Source organism: Ursus americanus, chromosome 14 (assembly GCF_024610735.1).
Source record: "Ursus americanus isolate L20-20 chromosome 14, mUrsAme1.1.p, whole genome shotgun sequence".
NCBI classification, from domain to species: domain Eukaryota; kingdom Metazoa; phylum Chordata; class Mammalia; order Carnivora; family Ursidae; genus Ursus; species Ursus americanus.
Genome location: NC_142140.1, coordinates 45,565,578 through 45,577,190, shown reverse-complemented (window position 1 = coordinate 45,577,190; position 11,613 = coordinate 45,565,578). Strand labels below are relative to the sequence as shown.

Genomic DNA, 11,613 nt, shown 5'->3' with positions numbered 1-11,613 from the left:
ATAACATATAATCGATTACACAATATATATTTTTAATGTATGATTATATATTAATGTGATTACAATATGTAATATAATAACAATTTAATGAAATACAATACTACATAACATATAATATTACATTTTAATATCAATAGATATAAAGCGACTTATTATAGGAAGAAGTAAGGAACCAACCCAAAGCTGGTTTGGGCTTTTCTTGGAGCAGTGTTTTAAAACAACGCAATTTTTTTTAACAGATTTTCATGCAGATAATTTGTAGAGTTTTGTATAAAAAGAAGAAAGCCACCATGTAATACTTACTAAGGCTTGCACACAGCTCAGAGTTGAAGCAAGCATACTGGGCATAGTGATGTGAGATGGGCATTATCCTTTCAAAGATGGAATGCCAACCAGCACCAGATGTTCCAATTCAAATTTTTTATTAGAGATCACAGTGTACAGTTTTTAAGGAAAGACTGGACTTGTTTTTTTCTTGAATTTTCCCTTCTTTCTTAGAAAAATAGCTGGAGGCACCTAAAAGCTCTGAAGTAGGACTCAACCCAGGTGTGGCTGAACACAGACCCTGATCTCCTTTCATTAGTGTTTGAGAGTAGTGGTCATAATAATTATTAATATTATTTTGAATCCTTACTATGCGCCAGGACCTGTGCTGAGCACTAGAGGTGAATGATCTTACGTAACCCGAGCAGCTCTGTGAAGCACAAACCATTACTATGAACACCATATTGCAGAGGGACTGGCCATGGTTGGGGGTGGGGAGGGACCCTTCCAGGAAGTCCTCCCAGGCAGGGCTCAGTAGAGACCCTGAGTCACGTCCACTGGGCTTTCATCCCTCCTTCCCCAGCAGGGATGGTTGCCATGTGCGGGTTACACCACAGCTCCATGTCTGAAGTCATCCTTAAGGGTTTCCCAGCCAATGGTAGTGGGAAACTCACAGGATCAAAATAAAGAGGGTGAGCTGTCAAAGAGATCACATGCTACTAACATTTGGCAAATTACCAACGCAAATAGACAATTCACCAGTAAAAGTTGGGTAATTAGGCATTGAACATTATAAACAACAACAACAAAAAGAACATTATATCAAAAACCAATGTGTACTATACCTTAGCTAATTGAATTTAAATTTTTAAAAAGTTGGGTTTGATAAGTTCTTTAGAGACTTTGGATCTGATATGTCATTTGCAAATATCTTCTCCCATTCTGTTGGTTGTCTTTTGGTTTTGTTGACTGTTTCCTTGCTGTGAAAAAGCTTTTTATCTTGATGAAGACCCAATAGTTCATTTTTGCTCTTGCTTCCCTTGTTTTTGGCGATATGTCTAGGAAGAAGTTGTGTCAGCTGAGGTCGAAGAGGTTGCTGCCTTGTTCTCCTCAAGGATTTTGATGGATTCCTGTCTCACATTAAGGTCTTTCATCCATTTTGAGTCTATTTTTGTGTGTGGTGTAAGGAAATGGAACTAGAGGGTATTATGCTAAGCGAAATAAGTCAATCAGAGGAAGACAATTATCATATGATCTCACTGATATGTGGAATTTAAGAAACAAGGCAGAGGATCAAAAGGGAAGAGAGGAAAAAATAAAACAAGACGAAACCAGAGAGGGAGACAAACCATAAGAGACTCCTAATCTCAGGAAACAAACTGAGGGCTGCTGGAGTGGAGGGGGGTGGGAGGGATGGGGTGGCTGAGTGATGGACATTGGGGATAGTATGTGCTACGCTGTGTATTGTGTAAGACTCATGATTCACAGACCTGTACCCCTGAAACAAATAATACAGTGTATATGTTAATAATTTTTAGAAAGGAAATTTAAAAAAAAAAGGTCTGGTATCCAAGATCTCTAAAGAACTTCTCAAACTCAACACCCAAAAAACAAATAATCCAGTCAAGAAATGGGCAGAAGACATGAACACACACTTCTCCAAAGAAGACATCCAAATGGCCAACAGACACATGAAAAAAATGCTCCACATCACTTGCCATTAGGGAAATTCAAATCAAAACCACAATGAGATACCACCTCACACCTATTATAATAGCATTTGTGGTGTTGAATCACTATGCTGTACAATCGAAATTAATGTAACATCATGTGGCAACTTACTTCAAGTAAAAAAAATTTTTTTATAAATTTTTTTCTTCTCATTTTATTTTTTAAGGTTTTTGCTTAAATTCCAGTTAGTTTTTTTTTTAAAGATTTTATTTATTTATTCGACGGAGAGAGAGACAGCCAGTGAGAGAAGGAACACAAGCAGGGGGAATGGGAGAGGAAGAAGCAGGCTCACAGCAGAAGAGCCCGATGTGGGGCTCGATCCCATCATGCCGGGATCACGCCCTGAGCCAAAGGCAGACGCCCAACTGTTGTGCCACCCAGGCGCCCCAAAGTAAAAAAAATTTTTAACATTATTTCCTGAAAAAAAAAACTGGTTTCTTAAGGCTGGTGGTTATAGGTGTTGGGGAAGAAATGGGCACTGAATGGGTAGAGGTTTCCTTTTTCGGTGACAAAAATTTTTCAAATTGATTGTGGTGATGACCACATAACTCTGAATATACTAGAGACCAACCGACGTGTACTTTAAATGGGTGAATTATATGGCATGTGGACCATATCTCAACAAAGCTGTTTGATTACAAATAAAACTGATTTCCAAGACACAACCAGGGAGGAAGAAGAAGAAAAGGTCACATTTATTGAGCACCTGTTACGTCATGGGTGTTGTCACACATCTTTTGACCAACCTTACTAGCTAGTCATTGTTAACCCCATTGTACAGATGAGGGTATGGTCATCCTTCTACCTTCTTCTAAAACCACCTTCACACTGGCCACTTAGATGCCAGAGGGATAGAGTTTGCTAAGGAAGGTCTTCTTCATGGCGGTCTTCAGCTCCTTATTCCTGAGACTGAAGATGATGGGACTGAGGAAGGGCGTGAGGACTGTGTAGGTGATGGCCATCAGGGTGTTGCTTTCCTGGGAGTGCAGACTCTTGGGCTTGAGGTAGATGATAGAGGCAAAGCCATAGTGCACAATGACCACAATGAGGTGGGATGCACAGGTGGAGAAGGCTTTGTGCCGGCCTTCAGCAGAGGGGATTTTCAAGATGGCAGCCCCAATTAAGGTGTAGGAGAGGAGGATGAGGAGAAAGCAGCCCAACAAGACAGTGATACATACCAGCCCCACACCCAGGGCCACCACTGGTACATCAGTTCCACAGGCCAGCTTCAAGAGAGGAGGCACATGACATAAAAAATGGTGGATCTCATTGGGTCCACAGAAGGTGAGGTGGAAAATGGCTGTGGCCACGACCAACCCTATGACTGAGCCACCAGCCCAGGACCAAGCCACCAAGCAGATGCAGGCACGTGGGCTCATGAACACGCTGTAGCGCAAGGGGTGGCAGATGGCCACATAGCGGTCGTAGCCCATGACGGTGAGCAGGAAAGAGTGGGTGAAGCCGAATGTGAAGGAGAAGAACATCTGGCTGGCACAGGCCCCAAAGGCGATGGTGCGCTGGGTGGAGAGCAGGTCAGCCAGCAGGCGGGGCGTGATGGCCAAGGTGTAGAGGATCTCGGAGATGGACAGGGTGCACAGGAAGAGGTACATGGGCGTGTGCAGGCCGCGCTCACTCCGGACAGTGACCATGATGAGCAGGTTCCCCAGCAGTGTGAACAGATACATGAGCATGAACAGCAGGAAGAAGATGGGCAGGAGATGTGGAGGGAAGGTGGAGAAGCCCACGAGGATGAATTCAGACACGGAGCTGTGGTTTAGACCCATAGTGGTGGCCATCCCTGGGTGGAGAGAGAGTGAAGGTTGCCTGGTGGGAAGGAGCTCTGGGTCTGTGCTGAGCCAGCCTGGGAGGACTTACCTGTTGGGGGGGGCCCTCGCCCTGGAGACCATGGCCAGTCCCTCTGCCATCCGCTGCCTATGATGACTGTCAGTGCTCTGCAGAGCTGTTTGGGGTTCACAGAAGATAGTGAGCCTCAATTGTGTAGTGCAAGCCCAGGTGCATAGTAAGAACACAGTAAAAAGTAATACTGATAATAATAATTACAACTACTATTATTACTAGTATTGACTCCATGAACAATCACCTGGTTTCCCTGCCTTTGAACATGCTGGCCACTCCATGCTTCTCTACATCTCTGTGATTTCCAATCCTTCCTGAATTTTACATGCAAGCTACTCCCTAATTGCTCTCTTCAGCTGGAGGTCCCCTCTCCTGTTGGCATGGAGAGGATGTAGATTCTGGTTAATTCTCAGCATTATCCCTTACCAGCTCACTGAGAACATGGAATAATAATCCTTATGCCACAAGGCTTTTGTGACACTCAGGGGAGCTGATTCACACTCAGCTCTTAGCTACTGTTGCTGTTGTGTGGTGTAACTTGTGTGACTCCCCACAAGGACACAGCACTGACCAGCATCAGCAGAGTCACATTCTCTGACCCCTGCTGGGCACTCTATCTCTGGTCACTTACCAATGCTCTTCTCTGAATGTCCTTCCCTCTCCTCGAGCCCTACCCACTCTCCTCTCCCCAACCTCCTTTGTGGAGCAACCAAGGCTCACGGCTGTGGCTTCTCTCATAATCCTTCCCCGAGTGGCAACAGACTCACATGTGCCCCAGCTCCCTGTGAGGGCAGCTGTCCTTCCAAGCACCTGCTCCATCCAGTGTTCCTTCTCTGTCTTTCTGTCTCTCTGTCTTCCTCTCTCTGCCACCAACAGACTTGATGCAAAAATGCAACATCTTTTTTAAAATGCAGGATGGATCCAAGATGAATGGATAAACAAAAAGGGCTATAGCCATATGACGGAATATCTTTAAGGCATACAGAAGCAGGAAGTACTGACACCCGCTGCAACATGGATGAACCTCAAAGACAATATGCTGAGTGAATGAAGCCAGCCACAAAGGCCACATAGTGTATGATTTCATTTATTGGAAATACCCAGAATAGGTAAACGCATCAAGACAGAAAGCAGATTAGCGGATGTCAGGGAACGGGAGTAGGGGGTGAATGGAGAGTGACTGTTAATGGGTTACAGATTTCCTTCTGGGGTGGTCAAATGTCTTGGAACGAAATAGAATGTTGGTGGAACAACACTGTGAATGTTTCGATGGCACTGTGTTGTGCCATTTAAAATGGCAAGGATGTGGAGAAATTGGAACTCTGTGCATTGTTGGCGGGATTGCAGAGTCGTGCAACAGCTATGGAAAACAGTATGAATGGTCCTCAGAAAATTAAAAATAGAGCTCCCTACGCCTTGGCCATCCCTCTTCTGGACATATATGCAAACGTGGCAAAAGCAGGGTCTGGCAGAGATATTTGCACACTCCTGGTCATAGCCGCACTGGTCACAATAGCGATGAGGGAGAAACAACTGCGAAGTCCATTGGAGGATGAACGGATAAACAAGATGTGATATAGCCATATTATGGAATATCATTCAACCTTGAAAGGAAGGAAATCCTGTCACATGCTACAACATGAATGGGCCTTGAGAACATTATGCTATGTGGAATCAGCCAGTCCCCAAAAGGAGAAATCCTGTAGGATCGGGCTTATGTGAGGTAGCTAAAATGGTCCAATTCATAGAGACAAAGTAGAATGGAGGTTGCCAAGGTCGATGGGAGTGGGAAATGGGAGTTTTGTTTATGGGTATAGAGTGTCTGTTTAGCAAGATGAAAAGAGTTCTGCAGATCCGTTACACAGCAATGTGAATATACTGCACGCCACCGAACTGCATACTTAAAAATGCTTAAGATAATAAATTTTATATTGTGTGTCTTTTACACCTCAAAGTACGAACACGTGCTACAACATAAATGAACCTTGAAAACGTCATGCTATGTGAAAAAAAGCCAGGCACAAAAGATTGTCTGAACAAAAGGTTGTCTGATTCCATTAATATGAAATACCCAAAATATGCAAATGCAGAGACACAACAAGAAGCTTAGGGGTTGGGGGAAGCTGCAGGCTGGGGAGGGAGGGGAATGGGGAAGTGACTACTAATGAAGGCAATGTTTCCTTTTGGGGTGATGAAAATATTTTGCAACTACAAAGGGGTGCTGGTTGCACAACATTGTGAATGTGCTAAATGCCAATGATTTGTACAATTCCAAATGGTTAGTTCTCTCTTATGTGAATTTTGCCCCTTTTTTTAAGAAAGCAAATGGGCCTTCCTCAGCCCTCCTCTACCTCTGTGCTGCCTGTCCCTGGGTCACAGCCCAGCCTGTTCCCAGAAAGTGAGAGAGTGAGTGCCTACGCCCAGAGGGGAGATCAGGGAAGAGGAGCCCACCACCTGCCCTTAGCCTTCCTGTGCCTTCCAGGGCAGCCTCTGATCCTCTGCCCAGGTGTGAGACAGCAGAAGGGGAGACACCTCAGAACAGCTCTACTCAGGGGTGGACACCCTCCTGTTCTTACAGACTGGGATCTGGGTGCCTCTGTGTGTCACAAACACCTACATATGGGTGTGTCCCCACACCTCCACATACCTGCCTTCCACCACCCCAACTACCACTGCACAGCTGCCTCAAGCTCACACACCAGATAGGCACACAGCAGGCCCCCATGCACCTGGGGCGCGCATTCAGACCCGCGCACTCACACAGATGCGGAGACCCAGCCACGGGGATGGACCCACACACCTGCAGAGTCGCGGCCACAGGCACACCTGCAGGTGCACACAGACGTACACTCTCACAGTATGACACAGCAGAAGTGCGAAGACGGTGACTAACGCCGGGGGTCCTTGGCAGACAACCTTCATGCTAAGACCTGCGGAGGCAGCCAGGAGGCTCAGGGGAAGCGCATGGACTCTGCGCACACCGCCCAGCCTGGATGCGCGATTGTGGAATTAGAGGCCTCTGCCCAGGCACAGTTCTGGATCCCAAGATCCACCCCAACATTCTTATTATCCACTGTCCTTCCCAGGGAACCCGCGCTTGCATCACTTCCTCCTGAAAGGCACCCAGGGTCACACACTCACCTCTGTTGGCAGGGTCGGCCACTGGGAGAAGTCTGGGGGCGTCGCAGAGGAAACCCTGGGTCCCCTCACTCACACTCAACACCAGGAGCTCAGAAGTGGGGTGGGCAGGGCTGGAGGCTGCACCTGCACTTTCTCTAGCTGTATTTGAGTGGCATTCCAAGGCTTCCCAGGGGAGGCTGCCTGTGGACTCAGGCTGTGGGCGGGGCCACCCGCAGGCCCCAGAGTCAGGAGGGTGGGAGCGGGGGCGGGGGCTGGGGGAGGCCCTCAGGGAGACTTCCAGAGGCTTCCCTGAGATTAGCCCAGAGCAGTACAGGTAGCCTCCAAACCTTCCCTGAGGCCTCCCAGCTGCGCTGTGCAGGGAATGGTTAATCCAGGAGATGGAGGTGACAAGACTGCCTCTAACTGGACAGGGGAAGGAATACAAAAGGGTCGCTGGCGCCCCTCCCCTACTCTCTGAGCATACTCCTTTGTGCTCATGCATGGTGGACTATGGACACTCCATTCCCAAAGCTCAAGCCCCATCCACACCCCACACACAGGCACCCCTGGGCCATCCCAGAGAGGACAGCACAGTTGCCCAGAGCTTTGGTGGGGAAACCCTGGGTCCCGGCCCTGGGAGTGGTCCAGAGGAGGGGCTGATATCTGGCCTCTGCAGAAGCAGAGGTCCTGGGCCACCAATGGAATCTCTAAGGCATGGCCCTGCTCTGGGCCCAGGCTGACCCAGGCTGAGCCCTGAGGAGGGAGGGAGGAGACAGTGCCAAGCCCTCACAGCTCCCAGCAGCCAGGCTTGCCTTGCTCTTGGGCCACAGTGCAGCTCAGTGTCCACTCTCCTCCCTCCCCGTGTTCTCACGACCAGGTCCCCCATGCTGGTGTGAACACATATGTCCTAGAAGACACCATCCCCCCTTGCATTAGTTTCCTGGGGCTGAGGAGACAAATTGCCACAAGCTGGGTGACTCAAAAAACCAGAAATGTGCTCTCTCACAGCTCTGGCGGCCACGTGTCAGCAAGGTAGTTCCTTCTAGAGGCTCTGAGGGAGGACCAGCCCTATGCCTCTCTGCCGGCTTCTGCTGGCTGCAAGCACCATGACTGCATCATGCCAATCTCTACCTGTGTCTTCACATGAACTTCTCCTTGTGTCTGTGTGTCCTCTCCTCTCCTTATAAGGACACCAGTCATTAGACACCAGACATTTAAGGGCCCAACACTCAAGACGATTTCATCTTGCGATCCTTCCCTAAATACATCTGTGAAGACCCTATTAAAAACACGGTCACTATGGACTCTTGGAAAAAAACTGAGGGCTTCAGGGGGTGGGGGATTGGGATAGGCCAGAGATGGGTATTAAGGAGGGCACGTATTGCATGGTGCACTGGGTGTAATACACAAACAATGAATCATGGAACACTGCATCAAAACCTAATGATGTGCTGTATGGTGACTAACATAACGTAATAAAAAATTATTATAAAAATAAATAAATAAAAATAAAAAACTAAAAACACGGTCACTTCTGAGGTTCCAAATGGACTTGCATTTCTGACCGACACTATTGTAACCCACTACAGCATCCCCCCTGATTTAGTTCTCTGCTTCAGCTCTCACCTCTACACCTGCTTCCTACACAACATCAGAGGGATCCTGCTAAACAAACCACAGTACATCCTCCCCCCTGCTTGGAACCAGCCATGGCTCCCTAGTTCCAGATGCTTCACTGCAGCCAAAAGTCTGGTCCTTGTTAGCCTCTGCAGGTTCCGCTCTCTGCTGCCTCTCCCTCTTCCAACACGGCACCCCAGCTCTGTGTCTCTAGGCTAAAATGAGATGCGACCATTTTCAATTTCTTGAGGGTAACAAACAATATCATCTCCAGGTCCCACTGCATCCCTCATGCCCCACCCCCATCTGCTTCTATCAACCGGTCTCAGGTCACATGCCACCTCCTCCAGGAAGCCTATCCTGCATCGCCACACCCCAGACTTGGCCAAGTGCCTCTCTGACTCCTCGCTTGCCTGAAGCCCCCATCCCATGGTGCTGTCATCACCTGGTTATGGGTCTGTGTCTCCCACTAGACTTCGACAGACCTCCTGAGGGCAGAGATGGCATCTCACTGGGAGCATGCAGTGTTCCTGGCACCCAGAATGGTAACAATTAAATGGAACAGTGAATTCTCAATAAAGATGCATTCAAGAAAACAGTGAAGGAAGGACATGCACATGCTGGGAGAACCCACAGTGGAGGAGGGAAAGGAGGGACATGGCATCTGAGCTGTAGTCTGAAGGATGAACGGCCCATGACACATGGCATCATGGAGGGAACGACAAGCAGGGGACCCAACATGAGCAAAGGCATGAAGTGCCCAGAATGGGGGCGGGGAGGCTGGGATGTCAGACAGGGGCCAAAATGTGAAGGGAATGGAGGCACCTTGGATCTACCTCTCTGGGGCCTGCAGGAGAGTGGGCTGGAAGGTGGTGCCAGCCTGGACTGAGGGTCCCGATGACACTCTCCTCTAAGCTCTAGCCCACTGGCACAGCAGAAGACCCAGAATGTGGGGGCAATCTGGGGGCTTTTCTGGCACAACTCAATTCCAGAACGGACATCAGAGAAACAGATGTTCAACCAAGAAATATATTCAGGACTAAGGAAAAAGATCTTTTGTTGCTGCTTCTGGACACCCAGAGAGGTCAGGCTGTAAGGCTAAGGTCACAGAAGGGGGTCAATAATAAGCCAGGAGCTGGAGTGAAGCCCAAGGTCTCAGTGCCGCTGAATCTTGCAGCCCTGCCTGGAGGGGGCGCTGTGACCCTGGACAAGTGGCTTGGCCTCTCTGGGCCTCACTTTCTCTTTGGTGAAATGGGGCTGAATGATAAGGAGAAGAGACACTTCGTGTTTAAAGAGCCTGGCACGCAGTAGGTGCTCAGTTGTGGTGAACGCTTCCTCCGCAACGCCCATTTTAATCTTTTTCTTTTTCTTTTTTTTTTTTAATTATTTTTTATTATATCATGTTAGTCACCATACAGTACATCCCCGGTTTCCGATGTAAGGCTCGATGATTCATTAGTTGTGTATAACACCCAGTGCACCATGCAATACGTGCCCTCCTTACCCATTTTAATCTTTTTCTTGAACTATGGGTACCATGCTTTCATTTGTCTCATAGGTATTTCTTGTGAACCTACTGTGTGCCAAGCAGTGTGTGGCCACTGGAAATAAAATAACCAGTAACCAAAGTCCCTTTGAATCACAGCCTTGTAGCTTTGCTCAGTTGTTCTATGACGCAGGATTCGTGCATTTCTGGGTCTGTGCCCTAGGTCTGACCCAGGGGTGACCAAGAAATACTGACTTGATTCCTACCCCAGACATTCAGCAGCCCCCGCTGGGTGCCACAGTCAGTGCTCACAGATGCAGACGGAGAGATGGGTCTGACCAAGCCCGTCCCCAAGAGTAATGTCCTGCACCTGCTTTCCTCTACAGCACTGCGCCCCTGGCCCAGGGTATGTGGGGTACCTTTCCCTGAGTCCTGCATCTAATCCCAGGCGCATGAAAATGGCAGGACACATTAACAGACAGTGAATTTCCTTTTCGGATCTTTTTACCTCCATACGTTTCAGGGAAGTCAATGGGGCTGTAGCGTCCTGGCAGTGGGCTGCACCTTCGTGATATTTATCTCCAGGAGCTGAATGACTTCAGCACTCGCCTGTCTCTCCTCCCTTGCCCAGTCACTCTTAGAGGTGGCACTCAGGTCCAGTCACTTTCCATCTCGGTCCAAACTAGAAACACCACGATTGTGTATAGGAGAAAATTCGCACTGTGGATTGAGCTGTTAAGTCAAGTTGAAAAACTCTTCAAACCCTTGGTCATAATCTTGTTTAAGAAGTCCCCCCTCGTTTTGCTAGGCGGCTGTGTGATGGTACATGGAGGGAGGAAGCCTCATGCTTGATCTGCTCTTTGATAACTGGGTGAGGTCGGAACAGGCCACACTAGCTGGTTAGTGTGATAAGCATGACCAGCCTCGGTACCCAAAGCCTATGGGCCAGATAACTCTTATCTCCCACTCAGACAACGTCCAGCCCCAGCTAGCGTGTGTCCAACAGCTGTGTGTGCAATGTCTGAGCCCTTCTCTGGGGACCCAACGGTGACGAGGACTGACATGCCTGCTCCTGTGGACATGACAGTAGAGAGGAGAAGGCGGGTGATGAGTACCTGAATGTAGTCAAGAATATGAGATGTTTGAGGAAGGGAAGGTGGTGGGCTATGAGAGCAGGGCAGATGGCGGGGGTATTATGGAGAAGGGGGCATTTCGGCTGAGGCTTTCTGCTCCAGAGGTAGAGTGTGAGGAAAGGGTGCATCAGGCAGAGGGAACAGCCTGTGCCAGGCATCTGAGGTGGGAAGATGACTGTCCATGTAAGGAACAGAAGAAAGCCAATGTGACAGGAGGCTTGAACAGGAGGGGAGAAGTGAGTGGCTCAAGATGGCTTAGAGACACACACGGATCCAAACAAAAGGACCCTATTCCATAGAGCCAGCTGCCACGGGACGGCCCTCATCGACACGAAATACTGGCTGTGATACACACACAAGAGGGTAGGTGGTTCCTCTCATGTCATTCACATACTCACCCCTGGA

At 48.4% G+C, this 11,613-nt stretch overlaps 1 protein-coding gene across 2 annotated transcripts; it reads right to left on the bottom strand.

Annotated features, from left to right (window-relative positions):
• LOC123780053 (olfactory receptor 10H2-like) lies at positions 1 to 7,191 on the bottom strand. 2 transcript variants are annotated; one of them, XM_045778825.2, is made up of 3 exons: positions 6,994 to 7,191; positions 3,871 to 3,955; positions 1 to 3,793 (listed from the first exon to the last, which is right to left on the bottom strand). In XM_045778825.2, exon 3 carries the CDS (start codon positions 3,789 to 3,791, stop codon positions 2,832 to 2,834), a length of 960 nt encoding a protein of 319 aa, XP_045634781.1. In that variant the 5' UTR covers positions 3,792 to 3,793; positions 3,871 to 3,955; positions 6,994 to 7,191; the 3' UTR covers positions 1 to 2,831. The 2 variants fall into 2 exon arrangements, with proteins under 2 accessions (XP_045634781.1, XP_045634782.1); XM_045778826.2 differs by lacking the exon at positions 3,871 to 3,955.
• Between the last annotated feature and the right edge of the window lie 4,422 nt (positions 7,192 to 11,613).

Bases quoted from the DNA above. Each gene is read 5' to 3' on its own strand.
- LOC123780053 (XM_045778825.2), bottom strand. From the start codon at position 3,791: ATGGCCACCACTATGGGTCTAAACCACAGCTCCGTGTCTGAATTCATC.